Raw genomic sequence first — 23,827 nt, 5'->3', positions numbered from 1 at the left:
CACAAGGAAAAGCTTTTACAGTAGAGGTGAAAATGAGGCAGGGAGGCAAGGAGGGCAGACTTTAAAGTGAAAAAAGGGCCAAGGTGTACATAGGGATTTGTGATTTTGTCTCTAACCTTTTTTTTCTGTTCTTCCTTGTGTAGAAATGTTCATGCTTGCTAGTTTGGTAAGTTCAGAATATCAAAAATAAAGTTCAAGGGGCAGCTAGGTGGCACAGTGAATAGAGCACCTGCCCTGAAGTCAGGAGGACCTGAGTTCAAATCCGGCCTCAGACCAAACACTTGATGCTTACTAGCTGTGTGACCCTGGGCAAGTCACTTAACCCCAACTGCCTTTAAAAAAAAAGTTCAACAATTTTTAAAAAAGACATTTTAAAATATTATTGGAATAAGGAGACAGCATGTTACTTAATCAAGGAAGAGCAAGGAGGTCAGTGTCATTGGATCAAAGATTATGTAGAGAGGGTAAAGAATAAGAAGCTGAAAATGGGAGGGAGGACAGACAAGTTATGAAGGACTTTGAATGTCAAAGAGAGGATTTTATATTTGATCCCAGAAGTGGTAGGGAGCCTCTAGAATTTATCAGAGTGGAGTGACATGGTCAGAATTGTACTTTAAGAAGATCACTTTGACAGCTAAGTAGAGGATGAATTAAAGTAGGAAAAGATTTATGGCAGATACACAACCAGCAAGCTATTGCCTATTGTGTAATGAGGTGATGAAGGCCTGCACCAGAGTGGTGGCAGGGTTAGAGAAAAGAAGGGGGTCTATGCAGAGATGTTGCAAAGGTAAAATCAACAGGCTTCAAAAAAGATTAGCTATGGAGGAGGAAGAACGAAGAGTCAAGGATGACACCAAAACTGTGAACAAGAGAAATTAGAAGGGTGGTGGTGCCCTCAACAGTAGTAGTATGGAAGTTAGGAAGAAGGGAGGGTTTGGAAAGAAATAAAATTAGTTCAATTTTGGACATGCTGAGTTTTAAGATGTTGAAAAGACATACAGTTCAAGATATCCAATAGGGAGTTGGAGATGCTAGAGGTCAGCAGAGAGGTTAGGGTTGGATAAGATTTGAAAATCATCAACATGGAGATGATAATCCAATTCATAGGAGCCAATAAGATCATCAAGTAACATAGCAGAGAGGGAGAAAAGAAGATGACCTAAGAGAGTCCTATAGGAATCCTACCATTAGTGGGCATGACCTGAAGGATGGTCATGGAGAATGGAGAGAAGTCAGTTAGGTAGTATGTGAACCAAATTAATTCCATCTTGTAAAACTGATTCCATTTTGAGACTTAAGTTTCATTTTCCTATAAATTCCATCTGCTTGCTAATCATGGGAATTGAGTAACATCCTGTTTCACATCCAGAAAAGTCCACCTGATCACTCTCCCCACTACCAATTCTCAATCAGATTACCTAATTTTGTCTTTTAATGCATACAACTCTGTCTCTCCTTGTTTTTAGGGTTCAGTGTGAAACTGAGATGGCCTAGTTCCAATTTGTTATGCAATTGGCATGCACTGCTTAATAAATCAACATGCTTGGGACTTTGAACCTTTGTTTCCTCAGTTATTTCAGATTTTACCCACCAGTTTTTGATGCAGGTTGAAATACAGGATCCTGACTACCAGAAGAGTCTTTCAGAAAACCAGAATAATCTGGTTAACCTTTCACTGAGGGACTTTTTTACAGAAGATTGCCCTGGATATCAGACCCCCCCCCAACCCCTGTCTCAATTACATTTTTTCCAAGCTAAGGTAAACTTCCCACACACACACACACACTGTTTGCTAGGAAAAGCAAACCCCATACATTGTTTGTTGGGGAAGACTGGGAAAGATCCTATGTCACTGGGAAAGATAATTCCCCCATACTCCTTGAGAAGGTTAACTCCCACACTGTGGGGGAAGTAGATAGCCCTGGGAAGTCCCTTTAAGGTAACAGATAAAGATAAGCTTCCTCAATGTAGGAGAAATCCCCTTAGGAAATATAAGCTAGGGTAAGCCTCCACACTGTTGGGCAAGTTCCCTTGGGGAAATTATGGGATCCAAATGTAGCATTCTGATGGGAAAGCCCCCTGAAAAATGTCTTTTGGCATAAGACCAGGGAAAGAGTGCATGTCAAACTGACACCCCCTCAGGGAAATTTCCACACAGCAGTGGAGGGGGTGACTAAAAGATAGAACTTCCAAATTATGCTAAAATATATAAAAATCTAAATGGGTCACAAAATTGGCCTGAAAAAGGGACTTTTAATTGCAGCAAATTAAAGGTTTTGAGATTAGACTTTCAGCAGAAGATAAGGTCTCCAAGTATATCTTATGATTTTGATTTTTTATGTCTTTGCAAAATGCTCAGAAAAACTATATTCTGTGTCATATTTAGTGTTGTCTGTAGATTCTGTTACCTTGAAAGATTTCTGAGGAAAAATGCCGCCAGCCAGAAAGACTGCTAAAAAGCTGCAGCCAAAGAATTTAGCATGCTAGGGAAGATTAATGAAGTTTTATACTTGAACCAGTTCTCTGAACTTTCTGTAATCTGATGCTAAGATCCCTGTCCCAGTAAGCAGAACTCATTCCCACCTTAGGCTTTCTGCTGGAGATTAAGGTAAAAAGAAAAAAACCCTGCAAAATATTTTCTCTCTGTTATATCAACCCTGTCTAGGATATAGTTGTTACAGAAATTAAATCAGATAATCAAAGAAAGGAAAACTTTTTCCTGGTTTGTAGAAATTTGTGGCATTATAAATGATTGAATTTGTAATCGATATGTAATAAGTTTACTGTAAATTTCTGTGAGAGATGAACTCTCAGAAGTGAAGTCTCCTCAAAGGTCAATACTTCTTGATTATTGCTTTCAAAATCATCCCCCACTCAGACCCCGTTTTCAAGCACATAACAGAAAGAATAAGCCCTGCCCCCAACCTGAACTGTTTGCCCTTAGCTTCCCACCTTTCTCTTGTCTCTGGGATAAGGGAGAAGGGGGTTGGGGAGAGGAGACTGCAGTGGATTTTGGTTTCCCAGGAATTACCTAACTCATGGGAATTTGGCCCTAAACCCCTCCTGATCATCACACCACTGCTATGTCAGCATTAGGTTTACTAATTAAGGACATGTATGTTTGGATTAGCTATACCCTGTTTCCTTGTCTTTGAATTTTCGTGCCTAGAATGTAAGCCCACCTCCCCAGCCAATGGGAGTAAGGGATAGTGGTGGGTGAAGGTATATAATCTCATTTTGCTTTCTGTGCCTTGCCTTTCTCCTCTTGGAAGTATACCAGGGGGAGCAGATACCCCTTCTCTTGAGATTGTAATAAAAATAACTTTTACTTTCCACATTGAGAAGTCTCTGGGTTTAATTTGGGTTAGGGTCGCTGTCCCACACATTTCTAAATTATGGTAACTGCTAAAAAACACCTTAGTAGATTTTGGAGGTTTGGAGACTAGAGAGATTGGAGATTAATTATTTTAAGACCGCAAGGGAGAACTCCTGGGGCTTTAGGTATTTGCAGGAACTTACCCCCTTCACTTTGTCTTATCTGACAAAACACTTAGCAGTAACTTAATATATGCTGAAATACTGAAATGAGTTCTGGGGGACTATTCTGTAGAATTGTTTTAAGGAAAAATAAGAATAAGATTTTGAGAGTGAAAGTTACAGAGATTTATTACCCTTTCCCTGGAAATTGAGAGAGCTATTACTTTTGTGCAATAAAGAAAAGCAGTTTCACTGATTAGAGGCAGAAAACATAAATCTGCAGTTTGCAGTTGAAATTTACCTGGCAGTAAACCTTTCTTGACCATCAAAAGAGAAAAGCTGGTTTAAATTAGGGAGTAACTTAAAAGATGAGCAAAATTTAATTAAGGAATAGAAAGGGTGATTTAAACCAAAGAGGCCTAACTCACCCAACCATCATCTTGGCTCACACCCTGTTCTGGATAATAGGGATAGATATTCACAATGACAAGAGAGGAGGAGGTGACCAGGAACTTTTGTTGTCATTATTCAGTTGTTTCAGTCATGTCCAACTCTTTGTGACCCCATTTGGGGTTTTCTTAGCAAAAATAATGGAGTGGTTTGCCATTTCTTTCTCCCACTTATTTTACAGATGAGGAAACTAAGGTAAACATGGTTAAGTCACTTGCTCAGGATCACACAGCTCGTAAGTGTCTGAGATTGGATTTGAAATCAGGAAGACGAATTTTCCTGATTCTAGGCTCAGCACTAGAAGAGTCTCTCATTAATTTATTTTGATTTATCATCAATCACTTCCACAACCTTTTGAGTGTTAAATTTTTCTCCTTCTCCCTTCCCCCTTCTCCCCCCAGGACAGCTCACAATCTGATATAAGCTATACATATACATTCCTATTAAACATATTTTCACATTAGTGATATTGTAAGGAAGTATTAGAACCAATAGGAGGAACCATCAGAAAGAGGAAACAAAATAGAAGAAAAAAAACAGCAAATAATATGCTTCAATCTGCATTCAAACTCCTTAGTTCTTTCTTTGGATGTGGATAGCATTTTCCATCATGAGACCTTTGGAGATGTCTTAGATCCTTGCATTGCTGAGAAGAGCTAAGGCTATCGACATTAGTCATTGCACAATGTGGCTGTTACTGTGTACAATGTTCTCCTGAGTTAGAATTACAGGGATTATCATGAAGACAAGACAAGAAAATGGCATGTGATGCAGTCTGAGAACTGGATGTCTGTGGATTTCTGTCCCTGGGAAAAGTTGAGAGGATAACCTTGGTATGACCTAAGGTCGGACCTTATTGACTCAATTTCCCCATTATGCTACTGCCTTTCTGCATAGGAAATTACCCTACCTGGTTAAACCTGAGCCTGGCTTTTGATATCCTGTGAATAATGTGGAGCTTTACCACATGACTGGCTATCAGATATGACTCATGCTTGGTATCAAACAGAGATAAGGTAGTTCTTCCTGTTATAGTTGATGTCAGGTTAGTCTGCACCCTGGAGGGGACAAGTCTTGACACTGCTATAACTACGTCCCTCCTTTTCCTTCTTAGTAAATTTCTATAATCTGGCCCGATGAGCAGTAGAGGTTTATAAGTATAAAATTAAATCTGTTAATTAACAGATTGATACTGGAACATCTCTGAGTTACTGTAATATGATGCAAATATGAAATATCTTACAATATTAATCTATATTTGTGGTCAAATTATAATATAAGAATGACATACTCCTAAGAGGGGAATTAGACAAAGTAATAAGACAAAGATGCAATGTAAAAGTTTTCTACTTAATGGAATAGTAAGTTTTGAGAAAGCAACAGTATTAGACTGTTTTCTCTATTTTGTGTGTGTATATGTGTGTGTGTGTGTGTATGTGTGTGTGTATAATGACTTTTGACTTCAAAATGTAACTAATATGGAAATTCAGCCTTTGCTTATGTTTTAGAAATGAGTTCTCAACATTGGATTAAGATTTTACACATAAAATTACACTGATAATTGTAAAGAAAATGCAATTATTTTCTCATTTTTCAGGTATCTGTCTGATAATTTTTAAAAGACAGGTTCATTTTACAAGTTAGACACTCGTGAACTTTTTTTTAAAAGTTTCTTAGATCACATACAGGGTTTAGCAAGTAGTACATAAAAACTAAAATTCTCTAAAGTTTCAGGTTTCGAAAACCAAATTAAGGAAGCTGCACTAAATTGGGATTGTCTTGTTATAGGCAGATTTTAGCAGAATTACCTAAGAATCTCTGCAAGTGATCTGGAACCAAAGAGGGAGAGCCTCCTTCAGAACTGTCCTAAGAAGGAGGTCTATTCCAGAATGTCCAAGAAAAGCTATTTCCAGGGACTAGACAACTACATGGAACATCTGACTCAAGATGTTGATGAAATATACACTGGTTGGGGGCAGCTGGGTGGCACAGTGGATAGAGCATCAGCCTTGAAGTCAGGAAGACCTGAGTTCAAATCCGATCTCAGACCAAATACGTGACAATTACTAGCTGTGTGACCCTGGGCAAGTCACTTAACCCCAATTGCCTAAAATACATAAATAAATAAACAAACATTGATAGTAGGTTACTAGGATACCAGGAGAGCTGATGTTATTTAATATTGATGATCATCATTATATTGTTTTAGCTTTTTGTTTCTTGGTATTTATGCTGTTTTCTTGGTTACCTTGGTGACACATAACTCTCCACTCCTAAAACTGATCTATTCTGAGTCCTCTAAGTGGTTTAATCTGTAGCCCAATTTAGTTTACTTTTAGTCTATTTAACAAGGTTTGTATATTGTCATCATTGTTCTTTTTTTTTTCCCTGAGGCAATCAGAATTAAGTGACTTGCCCAGGGTCACACAGCTAGTAAGTGCCTAAGGCCAGATTTGACCTCAGGTTCTCCTGACTCCAGAGCTGGTGCTCTATCCACTGTACCACCTAGCCGCTCCCATTATTATTGCTCTTAAACTCTGTGATAGCTGTTGTACTAAGTTACGAGAGAAGATGCTTCCCAGTGGTCTTTTCTTATTATATAATATTGACAGTGAGAATGAGCACATCAAAAACTTTATAAATTTGGCTTACATTTAAGGGAACTATGGGAGGGAGTGGGCTGGTCCCTCCCCTATGAATCAAAAGGGGCATTTGAAAGAAGTGTGGGAATTGTATGAACCAAAATGACTCCATCTTGTAAAACTGACCCCATTTTGAGACCTAAGTTTCATTTTTCTGTAAATTCCACCTGCTTGCTAATGATGAGAATTGAGTAACATCCTGTTTAACATCCAGAAAAGTCCACCTGTTCACTGTCCCCACTTCAAAATCTAGAAGAGATTACCTAATTTTATCTTTTAATGCATATAAATCTGTCTCCCACTATATGTGGTGTCCAGCGCCAAGCTGAGGAGGCCTGGTCCCAATTTGTTATGCAATTGGAATTCACTGCTTAATAAATCAATAGATTTGGAAGCTTGAGCCTTTGTTTCTTCAGTTATTTTAGATTTCACCACCACAGTAGGAAGAGGACCAGGAGAAAGTAGTGTCAAGAAAACCTAGAAAGAAGAGAGTATCAAGGAGAAGAGGGTGATTGACAAAGACCACCGAGAGTTCAAGAAAGATGAGGATTAAGAAAAGGCCATTCCATTTGGCAATTAAGAAATCATTAAAGTAACTTTAGAAAGAGCAGTTTGAGTTGACTAGAAAGACTAGAAGCCAGACTGTAGAGAGTTAAGAGAGTAAGAAGAAATACAATGGAAGTACTGTATGCAGATGGCCTAATATTAAGAAGTTTAGTCACAAATAGAGGGAAGATATGAGACAAAATCTAGCAGGGATGGATGGATCAAGTGAGAGGATTTTGAGGACAGGAGAGACATTGCGCATGTTTCTTAGCAGCAGGGAAGCAGCCAGTAGACAAGGAGAGAATGAAGATAAATGAGACAGTGGGAATGAGAGAAGGGACAATCTGCTGGAGAAGAGGGGATAGAACTGGATCACGTGTGCATGTAGAAATATTTGCGTTGGCAAGGAGAAGAATCATCTCTTTGTGTGAAACAAGGGTGAAGGAAGAGATAATGGCAGAAGGCAGAAGGATAATGAGAGATTAGGAGAAAGGGAGAAGAGGGAGCTTTTGGTGAATGGCCTCAGTTTTTCAGTGAAATATGAGGCAAGCATCTCCATTGAGAGGGTAGGGGCAGAAGGAAGAGTGGGAGGTTTGAGGAGAAATGAAAAGATTTGGAAGAATTATCACACTGAATGAGAGAATAAGTTATTTGGGGAGGTCTAAAAGGGTTGCCTTATAGATATGAGGATCCAGTTGAGGTTATCCAACATAAACTTATAAAAGAAGGACCCTGTCAGCATGGTTTCATGAATGTCAGCATATGCACAGTACAGAAAGGTGAACAGTGTACTGGAAAGAAGACTGATTTTGGTATCAGATGTTCAAATCCTAGCCATACTTACTACATGAATGATTTTGGGCTACTCTCTGGATCTCAGTTTTCTCCTTTGTGAAAAAAGGAAGAAATTGTACTAGCATCATAGGAGCAAGAGGTAAAAGGCACTTTCAAGATCATCTAACTTATTAGCTTCCAGCTCTATGATTTACTCCCAAATGACAACATTAAAATTTTTCGTTCTGAACCACATGTTCCCTCCACTTTGCTAGAACATGGGATAAAATTCTCTGTAAAGAAAAGATAGTTGCAAAATTATATACTTTGCTTCTTTTTCAAATTTAAGAAATGTTTAAGAACTTTTGCAATTAATTATTTTAGTGTCTACAACACAAAATTAAATGTTAGATTTCAAAAATCTGTACAATAAATAACAAAAGGTCTTGAAGTACAAAATTCATTTTCTTAAATACTTCTTTTTTAATAAATCTAAATTTCTTCCAAAAAGCTATAGTAATTAAAAGGCATAGGATGCTAGGGAACTAACACAACACACTGATACATAGATATAGGGTTGTGCTTAATGACGGAGGTCTATTCTATTCTTCCTAAGTTTTCCAAGAAACATATGTAGTTATTTCTGTAGATGCTCTATCACTGTACTGGACTATAAGCTCAAAGGGGGCAAGGATCATATTTTTAATCAAGCCATGTATCTTTCCAGATTCCTGACATAGTATTATGCAAACAGTAGGCATCTAATATTTGATTTTGAATCCTCATATACTTCAAGAAAATGTGATAAATGATTAGGAAATAATATTACCAATCCTACTTTGACAAGTCTCCTATTTTTCTAGGTCAAATTTAAATATTCCATGGCAATTCTTTACCTGATTATTACAGTTGCCAATAATGAGTGCATCAGCCAGAGTCAACTGTCCTACAATCATCCCTTGCTCCAACAAGGGGGCCCCTGCTTCAGCCAATCGATTAGATGTGATAACAATGGTATTGTCATCATTTAAAACCATGACTGGATCTGCCTAGAAAAAGAACCAGTCACAAGTTAACTATACAAAAATATTTACAAAGGAAAAAACTTATAGATGCAAACAATAAAGCTTCTCTTTTTGGTGCAAAGACAAACATATACACATACTCTATATGGTAAAAACATGACCCCATACAAATGCATAGTCTGATATAAACAACCAAGTAAGCCAACCTCGATAAAGGCTGCAACCTCCTGAAGTACCAGGTTCCACTCCACCTGATCTTCAGTATTAAAGCGATGAGTGTAATCTTCAATTTCATCGGATAATTCCTGATTTTAAAAATCCACAAAGGAAGAAAGACTTTAGACAACTCACTTAAGGGTATCTGAACATTTAAAAATCATCAATACCTAAAAGAATGGAATTGACATATGCAGACAATCTTATTTTGAAAATGTTGTCATCACAGAAGCTCTTTAAGTACAGCCGAATAACTATATTCCAGGGATATTATAGATAGGATTACTATTCTAGTACTGTTTGAACTAGATGACCTCATAGAATCTTTTCGAGCCCTTTCAACTCAACTTTAAGATTCTATGATAAATCCACTGCAAAACTCCCAAAAAGAAGGAAAGAATGGAACCTAAATATGTCTTCGAGCCAAAACTAGAACATGGCATTGCACATTCATGAGAAATTCTTATACCCATCAGTTCATACGCCACCTCCTCCTGACTACTTAAGTTAGAATATAAGTACAGAGGAAAGATCCAACCAGAATATCAGAACAGAGAGGAAAAATGGGAGAATCCTTCTAGGTGAGGGTAGAGGGAATGGAGGGGTTGGGGAATGAGGAAAAGATTTATGGGAAAAGTGACAGATGAGATAGACATTAAAGAAAAGTAAAAATTTTGAAAGGTAGAGATGGGAAGGGGATGGAGGTAGTGTTCTCCAGGCATACCTGTATACATGTACAAGCATGGGAAGAGGGCAGGATGAAGCAAGTAAATAACGGCTAATCTAGTCTGACAGAAATACAGAGTGAATGAAGGTTAATAAGGAGATAAAGTTGGAAAAGCAGATAGAGCTCTGTCTGGAGAGCTCTGAATGCCAGGCTAATACTTAAATTTTTTTTGCTTGAGATATTACTGACTTTTGCTATTACTCTGTCAGTAAAAAACTAACCTAGGTTCTAAGAATAACTGAGACTATAGAAGTCATTTTAAAATTCAATCTGATACCCCCAAAATGGGACATTAATGGCTCTCAGTTTAATACATTATTATTACTTAGGATGGAAGAACCAGGTTGAAAATCTTGGCTAAGCTCAATTATTTATCATTTTATAACCAACATATACAAATATATGTGCCTATACATGTGTGTGTATATATATATATATATATATATATATATATATATAATCAATAAAAGAAAAAATAGTGATAATAGGTTTGAAGTTCTTCATTGTTCCAATTTCCACATACCTTGACCAGATCCTTCACAACATCCATTTTATTAAGGAGAAGGCAAACCACTATAAATCTTGCATAGTACCGTAGCTTCTTAACCACCAACTCAGGTCTACAGCAGGAAAAGATGAAATAACTATCATTTTTTTAAAAATACATATTTAACCACCCTTGTTTTCCATGGCATTTCATAAGCCATTATATCATCAATATGTCAGATCCTGTGATGAGATATAATATAGTAGTTTTCCCCAAACATTCTCCTTCTGTGGTATACTTGTGACAATATCTGAACTGGTGAGAGAAGGTGGTGACCTCATATGGATATATGGCAGTGCTAGTGGTACAGGCAGGATCTGAAATAGCTTTGGCTATGATACATGAAAGGAAAAAAAAGTATCCATCATGACTTGTTTGCCATAGGGGTTCATATTATATATAAAAAATCTCCCAAACCTGAAGCAAGCCTCAAGTTAGAGTCTACTTCTGGAGGGTGGAGAAAGAAGGAGTTTTTATGGAAGACAAGGAAAGAAAAGGAAGGCAAGATGGAATATTTTATATACATATACAGCCTAAGACCAGAAATGGAGAAAAAATGGCTTATAGGAATGGAGCAGGGGTCAGCAGGGCACATGGGGAGTTTGCAATGAAGAGTATACAAAAGCAGTAGGAAAGCTGTATACACTACTTGGCTGAGAATTGAATGCTTGCAGGGAAGTTTGATTTTAAGGCTACCTAAAGAGAAAGTGAAATTAAAGGAGAACTTACTAGGATTAAAAAGAATAAAATGAAGCTGGAGAGATCCATAGTACAAGTACAGTAAGGTAGGGGGAGGTGTGGATAAAGAATCTCTATGATCCTACGAACCTGTATGATTAAAGGCTATATGAGTGAAGAAGGATGAGGCGTGGCACCTGTGCATGCCTGTGGTTGGCATCATATGGACTTCTACAAGAATTAATAGATCTGAGTTTCACTCAGGAGGGTGTATTAAGACATGTTTTTTGTGAGCTGCACAGCAAATGGCAAGTACAAGCTGCACTCACTCCATGTTTAAAATTACAAGGCATTCAAATTATTTTGAGAGTAGGGAGAGAGATAAGGACGCTGGGTATAAAAAAAAATGATAAGGAAAGCCAGGATTGCTATAAGACACTAATTAGTCCTTTAGAACACATTGGTGTAATCTCAAATACGCATTGTTATTACACAGAAAGTAGAGACAAAGATTTTATCCTTTCTCTACCAGCCTGAAAATAAAAGGCTTCCCAGTGTCACCTTGAGACAACTGAATTTACACCACAATACTCATTCTAAGAACTTTGTTCTAGTCTCAACACTGCTACTTATTAACTATGTGGTTTAGAAAGTCAGTTAATTTTTTTGAAACTCAGTTTTCTTGTCAATAAAATGGGTATAATAACATTTGTCTTGTTACGAAGATTAAGTAAGATTATGAAGTACTCTGTAACATGTAAAACTCTATATAAATATAAGGGATCATCATCACTATTCCAAGGTTTTCATTTCCTCATCATATGAAGAAACCAATAATTAAATTATATATTCTTTCCATCCATACATATATGTATATGTGTACACATACATACACACATTCTATAATCACTATCCTGTGGCAATAACACTATGAAATGGTTGAAACTAGGCAATGAAGAGGCTATATTAGATAGCTTGTGTTTGCTCTACTGAGGCTGTTAAATTTCAAAAGGTACAGGCAAGTTTTGCTAAAGTATAAGTAACAAGAAGAATCATTCTCTTTTGATTTCGTACTCGGAGTTATCTCAAGATACAATCAGTCAAACAGTGGTTACAAAGTACACAATTAAACATTTAATCATCAAGTTACCTTTAAATCTTTCCTCTCTTTTGACAGAATTGAAATTTGAAGTTATTCAGATGAACACAAAAATATCACAAAAATTTGAGCTCTTCTACCTAATTTTGTTATATAATTCAATTCAATCAATATTAATCAACTATTCTGTGTGATACACTCACTTAGATGCAGAAACTAAATAAAGTGTAGTTCATGAGTGTTAGATAGCATATTTATAAACTGATAGGTATTGTGTTACTTCCACCATACCTGTCCTCTTTACTGACTTGAGAGTAATAAGATCTCTGTCTGATTGCAGAGTAGAAGGAAAAGGCCTCATTCAGATAGCTGGTCTCAGATGTACGCAGGCTGTAGGAGAAATATATCATCTTAATTCTCTATACCTGGGTGTATCTCAAACTCTCCAAATATATAGGTACTTGATTCTTCTACTGTCTACTAAAATATTGGAGCTTCTTTTCCATACTATAAGCTCCTCAACGGGAGGAAGCACACCTTCTTGAATTCAAATTTCAGCTCAATATAAGAAAAACTTCCTAGAAACCAGCACTGCACCAAAATAAAGTGGGCTGCCTTGGAAAGTAACTAGCTATTTGTCATCTTCAAATAAGCTGGATGACCATTTGTTGGAGAAGTTGTAAAGGGGATTCATACTTTAGATATGGGTTAAACTAAATGACCTCTAGTGCTGTGAGCATGAACAAGATTCTTCAATGTAAAAAAAAAATTGGGAAACTGTCAAACAAGCAAAACTTGTCTTTAGGCTCCTTCACCTTCACACTTTCTGAGGTGTGTGTCTCCTGCTTGTACCACCTAGTCCAAGTACTGAAGGAGTATTCTCATCTTACTTAACTTGTCCCACTGTAGTGCTTCAACCAAGCCAGCCCTCCCTAGATTTTTCAGTCATCATTTCTTACAGCATAACAATAGGCCAAAATATTAATATACCATTGTTTTTAACCATTCCTCAAATGACAGGCATCTATATATTGTTACTATAAAAATTATGAATATTTTAGTGTATATGGAGCTTTTCTTTCTGTTTCACTTAGGGTATTCTTAGGGTAAACACCTAGAAGTGAGATCTCTGGGTCATTTTAAAAAGTGACATTTTAGTCACTTTATAAGTATAATTCCAAATTCATTTCCAGAACAGATGGACCAATTCATATATATCCCCCAAAGGGGGATCAATGAATCTGTCTTTCCATGGCCCTTCTAACATGGACTGCTTCCCTCTTTTCTCATCTTTACCTATTTGCTAGGTATAAAGTAGAACCTCAAGGTTGTTTTGATCTGCATTTCTTTTTTTTAAATTTTTATTTTTTTCAGTTAGCAAAAACCTCTCCCTCTCATGCCCCTCCCCAATTGAGAAAAACAAAAACCCTGCTACATGTTTAGTCAAGCAAAACAAATTCCTGTATAGTCCATGCCTTTTTTTCCCCTCATGTCTTTTTTTAAAAAAAAATCTTAAATAGTACTCAGTCTTTCACTTTTCTATCAAGAGATGGCAGCATGTTTCATGAGTCCTCTAGAATCATGTTTGGTCATTACAATGATCAGAGCTCTTAAGTCTTTCAAAGTTGTTTGCTTTTACAGTATTGACGTCACTGCATAAATTGTTCTCCTGGTTCTGCTTACTTCATTCTGCATCAGTCTTTTCAGTTTTCTCTGAAACCATCCCTTTCATCATTTCTTACAACCCAGTAGTATCCCATCACATTTATATACTACATCTTGTTTGGTCATTCCTCAATTAATGGTCACCCCCTCAGTTTCCAATTCTTTGTTACACATGAAGAGCTACAACAAAGATTTTTGAACTTCTTAGTGTTTGTTTTGCTTAGGACTGTTCCCTCCCTTAATATGCTCTCCTTATTTTCCTTTCTCCTGCCTTCCTTTTCCCTCCTGTTTCCCTTAGGTAAAATGTTTTTTCTGTACGTGTGTGTATTTGTTGTGTGTGTGTGTGTGTGTGTGTGTGTGTGAGAGAGAGAGAGAGAGAGAGAGAGAGAGAGAGAGAGAGAGAGAGAGAGAAAGAGAGAGAGAGAGAGAGATCCTCTCTCCTTTGGCTGGTTTAGATGAGTTAGGTTTCAGTGGTACACTCCCCTCCCACACCCCTTCTGTCATTTTTTTGCATAAACTTCTATTTATATGCCCTGATTATGTGAGATCATTTTCTCCACCCTTCCTTTCTCCCCCTGTATGTTCTTCTTCCCCTCACTTTCCATCCTTCGTTCATTCATTAAGACATAATAGAACTGTTCCCAAGCTCTGAGTCTAATTAATCTCCCTTTATGATCCCTAATGATAGGGTTCTGGGGTTGGGGTGGGGAAACAGAACACAATTATTATCAACCCATATCAGGATATAAGCAGTTTGTCCTTTTTCAGTTCCTTATGACTTACACTCACGTTTACTTTTTTGTGTTTCTTTTGACTCCTGTGTTTGCACTTCAAAGTACCTATGCAGCTCCTTTTCATAGGAATAATTGAAAGTCCTTTATTTTATTAAAGATTCATTCCCACCCTGCACCCACCAATATAATCAGTTATGCTAGGTAGGTATTCTTAGCTATAGCCCATATCCTTTGCCTTCTTAAATATTGTATTGCAAGTTCTTCATTCCTTTAGAATGGTGGTTACTAAAATATGTGTGATCCTGACTTTGACTCCTCAGTATATGAATTCTTTCTTTAAGATGCTTGCACTATTTGTTCTTAGACCTGGAAGTTCTAGATTTTAGCAATTTTGTTACTGGGGTTTCTTTCATGATGTAACTGACGTTTTTTTTTTTTAATTTCCACTTTGGTCTTTGGTTCTAAGAGAACTGGGAAGATTTCTCCTAATATTTCTTGAAATAGGATGTCAAGTCTTTTTTTTTTGGTCAGATCTTTCATGCAATTCAGTAACTCTTAAATCATCTATCCTCAATCTCTTCCAGGTCAGTTGTTTTTGGATGAAAGACTTTACATTTTCTTTTACTTTTTCAGTCTTTTGACTTTGTTTTAACATTTCTTGTTTCATGAATTCATTGACTTCTATTTGATTCATTCTAATTTTCAAGGAATTTGTTGTTTGGGCATGATTTTGTATCTCTTGTGACAAGCTGCTAATTCCCCTTCCACTTCTTCCTCCTATAGCTCTCATTTCCTTTCCAATTTTTTTCCTCTAGTACACTCATTTTATTGATTAAAAACTTTTTTAAACTCTTGCTTCAACTCTTTCCAGTTGAACATGCTGAAGATCTGTTTTTCTTTGAGGCTCTGCTTGTAGATGTAATGGAATCATTCTCTTTTTCTGGGTTTGTATCTTGAACCTCCCTGTCACCATGATAGTTTTTTTATGGTGACATTCCTTTTTTCTTCTCTTTCTTCCAGACTTCTTCCCGACTTTGGATTTTATGTTAGGCCTGAGCTCTGTGTATTTCTGGAGGGAATGGCTGGTCTGATCTTGCTGTAGCTTTCTTGGGGGAGTAAATGTGTTGTTATTCCAGGATCTTATAAACAATTTGGGCTAGGTACCTAAAAACTTTCAGTGCTCCCAAAGTGGTCTGATTCACAGCAAAGTCTAATTTTTGCCCTCCTGGTCTGAACTGTACAAGTTCCTGACCATGGGATCCCCTTATTTGAGGTTTTAGTAGCATGCGCTTGGATTCGGCCACCACTAGACAACTGGAAAGCTCTGTTGGTTCCGAGTAACAAAATTATAGGCTCCCCTTAGATCTGAGATTCCTGTCCTGGTTATTCTGTTGCAGGTTTCAGACTGGGTTGGAAATTGGAACTGAGACCTTCTCTCCACTCCCATCCTCCAACCCCGCAGACAGCTGTTCGCTGCTATGGCTTGATTCTGACTTTGCTCCTTGTTCTATACATAGCCTGCGGCGTGTAAATTCTCCTCATACTGGAATGCCACCCCTAGGCACAGGTCCCCTCCTCATCCACCCTGGATATGTTACCTAGAAAAGGATAATGAGCAACAGAGCTGCACACTGGCACCTTTTCCAGCACTATGAACAAGCTTAGTCTGCTCTCTGAGATCTGTAATCTCTTTGCCCTAGTACACAGCCTCTCCCTGTGGCTGTTCCTATCTACACCCCTTCCCCAGCTGCCACAGATCTCTCTGTCTATTTTCCTATTACAACATGAACTGGAAAAATGACTTAGTGTAAAATTTTTTTTTGGATTTTCCAAGCAGGATTAGGTTTTATACATTTAAAGGTCTGTTTGGAGGAACTGTGGAAGAGAGCTCACTTTAATTCTTCCTGCTATTCTTTCACCATCTTGGGCCCCCCACCAAAAAAAAAAATCTTAATATTAATGATGTGGAGCAATCTTTTATGTAGTTGCTAATGATCTGCAATTCTTTTGAGAACCATTTGTTCTTACCCTTTGACCACTTATCTCTTAGAAAATAAGTTTTTGGCCTCATTAATTTATGTTTGTTGCCTATATATCTTGGATATATCAGACCCTTCTGAGAGATAGATGATAAAAAAAAATTTTTTCCAGTCAAATGCTCCCCTTCTTTTGTTAATTTTGTGCTTGTGAAAGTTTTCCACTTTCATGTACCTGAAGTTATTTATTTTATTCTTTGGCATCTCCTTTTTACCTTGTTTAAGAGTTCCCCCATGGTCTTCCACTATTACCTAGTGAAAGATACTTAATCTTTTTTAAATTTTTTTTAAAACATGAGAACTTTAATATTCATTATTTTTGTTAGTTGTTTTGTATCTGACTAATTCACTCAAAGTTAGCCAATTCTCCCTTAGTTTCTTTGATGTTTCTCTGGAGTTTTCTAAGTAAATCATCATATCATCAAATAAATAGGAGTAATTTTATCTCTTCTTTCCTTATGTTTATGCCCTAATTTCTTTCTCTTATCCTACTGCTATCACTAGCATAATTTCATCAACTCATAACAGGGAAAGGAGACATCCGAGGACAGGTTTTTCTCTAGTCATTCCCTAGATAGTTATGTTCTAAAATAGTTCCTGATCTACAACTTCTTAATCAAAATTCATCTGTCCTTTTTATCTCTTTCTTTCATGACCTTATTTTCATCTAGTCTTGTTTTTTGGTTTGTTTGGGTTTTTTTTTGCTTTTTGGTGAGGCAGTTGGGGGGTTAAATGACTTGCCCAGACTCACACAGCTAGTGAGTGTTATGTGTCAGGGGCTGGATTTAAACTCAAGTTCTCCTGACTCCAGGGCTGGTACTCTCTCCACTGCACCACCTAGCTTCATCTAGTTTTAAACGTAATCAAAGTTAATGTGCTCAGTGAGTATTAAATACTTATCCCTCTTCATCAGAACAATCCCTGACTGCTTGATTCAGTCCTTAGCTACATTTTGGGAAGCTGATACTAGAGGATGGTGACCATGCCACTCGGAGAAGAGAAGACTGGGGTAAGAATTGCTGCCTTCCAGCATTTAAAGGGCTACTATGGAAAAGTCATATTAGAACAGATTACATTTGTTTTGCTTGGGTTTGAAACGGAAGAATTGAAAACAAGGGGTAGAAGTCAAATAGAAAATTTTGGCTTGATAAAAGGAAAAAACATACTAAGAATCTGTCCACAAAAGGAATGGACTATTTCAGGTATTAGTGAGTTCTCCATTATTGAAAGTCTTTAAGCAAAAGTTGGATGACTTCTTCAGAATATTGTAGAAAAGTTTCCTGTTCAGAGACAGGTTGGACTAGATGACATAAATCTCAAAGATTTTATGGTTCTGTAGGAATTCTGCCAATGAATTTTAGGAGTTGCCTAGTCTCTTGGGCTCTGCATTTTAATGGCTCCTAAATGAGCAGTTTGTATATTAATAATGGCATTCCTGAGACAATAGATGTAACCAAAAAGTGGTTTTAATTGTGAAGGTTGCAAGCAGCATATTTGTGGAGAACATATGTGAGGGGGGAAAAGGGAGTCTGGTGCCTCTCAAAATACTTTTGATGGCACCCAAAAGAGGGCTGGTCTTAGCCATACATCATGGACTCATATATTATAGGAATTACAGGAAATTGTAAAGAAATCACTATGCTCAGAAAAACTTCAACTTGCCAATATCCTTCCTAAAATACATTGCTGTGAATCAGCCACAATATTCTAGATGTGATCTGACTACAGCCAAGTGCCAGGAGACTATCTCCACTCTTATTCTACACTATGCTCTTATTAATGCAACTCAAAATGCTGATGCCATCCTAGGCTGCAATGTTACAGTACTGACTCCTGTTTGAGTTCATAGTTCACTAAATCCTCATGTCTTTTTTATATGAATGATTTGTCCAGCTATACCTACCTTATGTTGTATATGTAAAGCTTTTTTTTAACTTAATAAATAACTACATGATGAAGAGAGGCTCCCAAAAGGGGGTCCCCCCCTTTTCCCAGATATTATTGTTCTAAGGACATAGTCAACTATAAAATGATTACCACCACACATCATTTTTAATAAATACCTCATTACTCTGTAAGTTTTCTGTTTTTAAATATACATACTTATATATAAATTTAAATATATAAACATACATATTTAAATATATATAATATATATACATGTATATGTATGTAATATATAGAAAGATACAGACATGTATGTACATGTATACACACACATATCATTAGAGCTCCTAGAAGAGTAATAAAACCTCCAGACAAATGAAAAATCATTTGTCTGAAATTATGAGCAGACTCCTAAACACTACATATAGGTCTGCAAATACAATCCATGAAGTATGGAGGTCTCTGAGACAGACTGGTGATTCCTTGACATGTAGTTTTAGTGTCAGTCATTTCATGTCATCCCCATCTGTTCTTTGTTTTCTAAGCTCTCAGAATGTTCTGTCTGATTAGCTGCTCTCTTCCTACACTAGGAATCGAGGTTAAACCACACTTCAACTCCTACATGTTTTAATTCACTCCTCTCAGTATAACACATGAGTCTATATATAAGTTGTTTACTTACTAATAATGGTAGTAAAGCTGTCCAATCTTGGAAGCAATTTCCCCTATCTGCCACCGCTTCAAGCCATACCGATTATCCAAGACTTGACTGTTTAAAAAAAAAGGGAGGGGAGAAGACATGAGGGTTGAAGAAGAGGGAAGAAAACACAAGTTTACAAGTACAATACATTTGTACTATTCAAAATTTTCAAAGTGAGCTATATGACCACTTCAAAAAGCATTCATTATCTAGTCTTATGGATTCTAGATGGGACAAGTGATATCTAGGACAAGCTGATGAAACATCCCAAAGATACAGTATGCTGGACAAAGTTAAAACCAATGCAAAGTAAAATCATGCTTGGCATATTATATTAGAAAACTCTAAGTTCAAGACTGCCACTATGTTACCTTGACAAAGTTATCTTTAAAATTAGTAGGGTTGGATTAGATGCTCTCAAAGGCACCTCCCAACTTAAAAATTCTATGAATGTCATTCTATAAGTAACAAGGAAAACTATTTTAAAATTTAAAAATATGATCTATTTATTACAGGAGTTCCTTCTGCACAATTACAAATGTTAAGTAACATTTCTGTAAAGGTCAGATAAATGTGCTACATTTTCAAATATTCATTTTTACATTTCTTTCTTCCTATTCTAACTTATAAAAATCCAGCAAACCATTACTATCATTCGGCCAGTAAAAACACACACACACACATATGAGGCAGGACAATGAAATGTGGTGTCTTTGGCCACCAAAATAATGAGGGTCACAATCAGAATGAAAGCAGAATTACCCTGGCCATCCAGCCATTCACTGGACCTTCTTACCATCTGCCATCACCAATCTGTTCCTCCTTACCTAGACTAGCACCCTTTACCCACACCAGACTCAACACTTGGACCTCCATATTCAGGTCTTCTTAAATGTATGCACTGGTCTATGAAGAAGTTAATCCACTCATCTTTGGAGCTCCCATTCAAGGGCCCAACCCAGTGACTACTGACTAAGGATGTACAATCTAGTAAGCTATATTTACTGGCTACCTCTCCAGTATCACATTCCATCCAGCTATCTCATCATCTGCCTAATCCCTCCCCAATGCACACCCCCCCATTCCATTTTTGTCCCCCAGGAAAAACAAAAACAAAACCCTTACCTAGTCATCTCTTCCCTATGTATATTGTTTTCCCTATTAAAAAATAAGTTACTTGAAAATAAGGAGTCGATTTTTAAAATATTTTTATTCCCAGAGCTTAACACAATACATGGTATATAGTAAGCATTTAATATTTTTTTTAACTCATTCATTCAGTCATTAATCCTCTAAAACATATTCACTATGTCATCATAGTGTGGAGGTTACCCAGGTTTTTGAAAACTGCAATAGTAGAGCTAGTAGATCTTAGTCAGCTGAAAAGACTTCCAGTACTACTTCCCCATACCCAACAGATTATGTATGAACTATCTTTGACTATCAACTAGCTAAAGAGGGCTCAGCCCCTGAAGGCTGATCAGTAAGTGATGATTTTTATGGCCACAGCAATTTATGAAGACTAAATTATCATCACAAGAAGTAGTAGTCATTGTCTCAACAAATCCTTTGTGGTTTGCAATAATGATCTCTAGCTAGAAAATCTAACAGGATTCAGTTTCTTACCGATGTTGCTGTTGGAACTTCCAGAGTTTGGTATAGACATCAAAAGTTCGCCCAAAGTAGGACTGCCACTGCTTTTGTCCATACTGTGGCAAGTCTCTGTAATAGCAAGGGTATATTTATTTGTAACCTGCACCAAGTTAAACGTTTTAAAAAAACACATACAATCTTAATACATATTGACAGTTCAGAAACACTTCTGATGAGGCTTTATTAAAAAAAATATGGCATATCACGGTAGAAATAGGGATGCTATAAGGTCACCCACTAATTGACTATAATTTGATCACCTTGTATGTTTTTCTCTACATAGGAATGTGCTTATGCTGAAAATATGAAATTCCTAGTTTTAAGTGTATACTGTACATAGAGAAAACCAACATGGTACCATGGCAAAAGCACTGAATTTTCAGTCAAGAAATCTGTGTTCTAATATAAAGTGGCACTATCCGTGTAGCCACAGACTAATCATTTGAGGAAAATAATAGCTAACATTTATATAGCACTTTAAGGTTTGCAAAGCATTTTATAAATATTTTCTCATTTGAGCCCAACAGCAACCCAAGTACTATTTGCACTATTTTCCAGATGAGACTAAGAGAGGTTTAGTGACCCTGCCAGGTCACCTGACAGCCACCAGGTATATGAAGTGGGATTTGAACTTAAGTTTTCCTGACTCCCAAGCCCAGCATCTCACTATACACAACCTTGCTGCATCCAAGCAGCTTCTCTTAGCCTTAGTTTCCTCATTTGTATAACAGGGAAACATGTATACTACTTATGCCTCAAAGGGTTGTTATAAAAGCAACTTCTTGTAAACAATAAAAAAACCTATAGACTATAAGCCATTTATTATTATTATTATTATATAAATACAGATGAAATTTATTCATTCATTCAACAAGTTTTGTTTCGTTTTTTAAATTTGGAACACTTCACAAATTTGCATGTTATCCTTGTACAGAAACCATGCTAATTTTCTCTGTATCATTCTAATTTAAAATATGTGCTGCTAAAGTGAACATTTGGCAAGTACTTTTCAAGTACCTACTATGTCCAAATCCTTGGATTGGGTATATGGGATAAAAGACCCTATTCCCAAGGAGTTTACAACAAAAGCATTAAGAATCAAACAATGAATGAGAACTTGCTTATTTCAGACTGTTGCTCAACCAATACTTCAAGAATTTTTTTCCCCAATATTTCTTCTTCATCTTTGTCTACGGAAAATCTCTAATAATCTCATAAACAAAGGCAAACCACTAACTAGACTGAATGATGGATCCTCTGCTGGCTTTCACACCTAGTCAGTCAATAAACACTTATTAAGCATCTACCATGAACAAGGTAATGTATTAAGTGCTTGGGATACAAAGAAAGGCAAAACTGCCACCTTCAAAAAGCTTAAAATCTAATGGGGGAAGACAACATACAAATGACTATGTACAAACAAGCTACTGACAGGACACAATGGAAATAAGCAACAGAGGGAAAGGCATTAGAATTAAAGAGGGCCAAGAAAGGCTTCCTGCAGAAGGTGAAGTTTTAGCTGGGACTTGAAAGAAGCCAGGAAAGCTAAGAAGTAGATATGAGAAGGGAAACATTCCAGGCATGGTGGAGCAGAGGAGGGAGACAGCCATTTATCAGAGTCGGGAGATGGAGTGTCTTGCTCAAAGAACAAGGAGGCCAGTGTCACTGGATCACAGAGTATGTGGAAAATGTAAGGAATAAGAAGACCGGAAAGGTGTAGGGATAGGTAGGTTATGAAGGGCTTTGAACAATAAACGGGATTTTATATTTGATCCAGGAAGTGATAGGAAGCCTCTAAAGATTATCAAAGAGGGGAGTGACATGGACAGACCTATACTTTAGGAAGATCACTTTGAGAACCGAATAGAGGAAAGACTGAAGTAGAGAAAGACCCACAGCAGGCAGACAATCATCAGGTTACTGCTTGTTGTGTAATGAGGCGATGAAGGCCCGTATCAGAATAATGGCAAGGTTAGAGAAGAGAAGGGGGCCTATGCACAGATGCTGCAAAGTAAAATCAACAGTCTTAGCAAAAGACTGGATATGGAGATAGGAAAGAGGGTAAGGAGTCAAGAATGACATCCAGAATGAACAAGGGTAAGGGGGAAGGTGGTGCTTTCAACAATAGGTATAGGGAAGTTAGGAAGAGGCAAGAGTTTGGAGAGAAATAAAATGAGTTAAATTTTGAATGTATTAGGTTTTAAGATGTCCAAGGGACACCCAGTTTAAGATATCCAATATGTAGTTGGAGATGCAAGTCTGAAGGTCAGCAGAGAGATTGGGGTTGGATAAGCAGATTTGAAAACCACCAACATAGAAATGATAATCCAATCCACAGGAGATGATGAAATCACCAAGTGACACAGTGTAGGGGGAGAAGTGAAGAAGGCCCAGGATAGAGTCTACCTCTACCGTTAGTGGGAATAACGGGAATGAAGGACCAGTAAAGAAGAATGAAGAGAGGTCAGGTAGGTAGGAAGAGGACCAGGAGAGAGTAGTGTCAAGAACACCTAGAAAGAAGAGAGGATCAAGGAGAAGACAGGGATTGCTTTATTTGGCCTCATGGCTCAGGGTAAAGCAAATATCTGGGTTCATATGGTACTCAGGAAAATGATGTAAACACAAGCTTATTGTTACGTGATGCAGCAAGCAGGCAAACAAAGCATATATACACGATGGCAATAGAAACAGACAGAGGTTTGTCCCCACATGCAATTAACTCACCCCACTTGGAGGGTGAAGTAGCCCTGTGGGGAAGAAAACCTGCTCAAAGTTGGGGTCCAGGTGGCAAAATTATAGACCCTAAGAATGGACTTGGCTAAGAACAGAGAATTGGTGCCAGCTGTAGGAGAGGGCATTCCAATCAGACCCCGAGATGGCAGTTAGCTGGCTGTCGTCCTTCATTCTCACAAAGGACCAAAACGGCATCACTGTGTCGGGGCCAACGTACAGCATGTCCAAATGTGGCTGA

General features: G+C 37.3%; 1 protein-coding gene and 1 non-coding gene across 3 annotated transcripts in view; both read right to left on the bottom strand.

The window, feature by feature from the left end:
• The window catches only part of SCAI (suppressor of cancer cell invasion), a 204,989-nt gene that overhangs the window by 53,154 nt on the left and 128,008 nt on the right, over nucleotides 1-23,827 (bottom strand). For both annotated transcript variants that reach the window (XM_020967566.2, XM_020967567.2), the window contains exons 4-9: nucleotides 20,830-20,925; nucleotides 19,186-19,272; nucleotides 12,473-12,571; nucleotides 10,381-10,477; nucleotides 9,121-9,219; nucleotides 8,786-8,938 (exon numbers count right to left, since the gene is read on the bottom strand). In XM_020967566.2, the coding sequence (XP_020823225.1) occupies nucleotides 8,786-8,938; nucleotides 9,121-9,219; nucleotides 10,381-10,477; nucleotides 12,473-12,571; nucleotides 19,186-19,272; nucleotides 20,830-20,925 (631 nt within the window). The remainder of the gene's footprint in view (nucleotides 1-8,785; nucleotides 8,939-9,120; nucleotides 9,220-10,380; nucleotides 10,478-12,472; nucleotides 12,572-19,185; nucleotides 19,273-20,829; nucleotides 20,926-23,827) is intronic.
• On the bottom strand, nucleotides 21,746-21,849 carry LOC144456010 (U6 spliceosomal RNA). The gene has a single exon (XR_013484922.1). It is a non-coding gene; the product is annotated as a U6 spliceosomal RNA (small nuclear RNA).

The sequence above is a fragment of the Phascolarctos cinereus genome, unplaced genomic scaffold (genome assembly GCF_003287225.1).
Source record: "Phascolarctos cinereus isolate Bilbo 61053 unplaced genomic scaffold, phaCin_HiC Scaffold_2;HRSCAF=192, whole genome shotgun sequence".
In the NCBI taxonomy this organism is placed as follows: Eukaryota; Metazoa; Chordata; class Mammalia; order Diprotodontia; family Phascolarctidae; genus Phascolarctos; species Phascolarctos cinereus.
The sequence above is the reverse complement of the archived record's forward strand: the minus strand, read 5'-3'. Positions and strand labels throughout refer to the sequence as shown.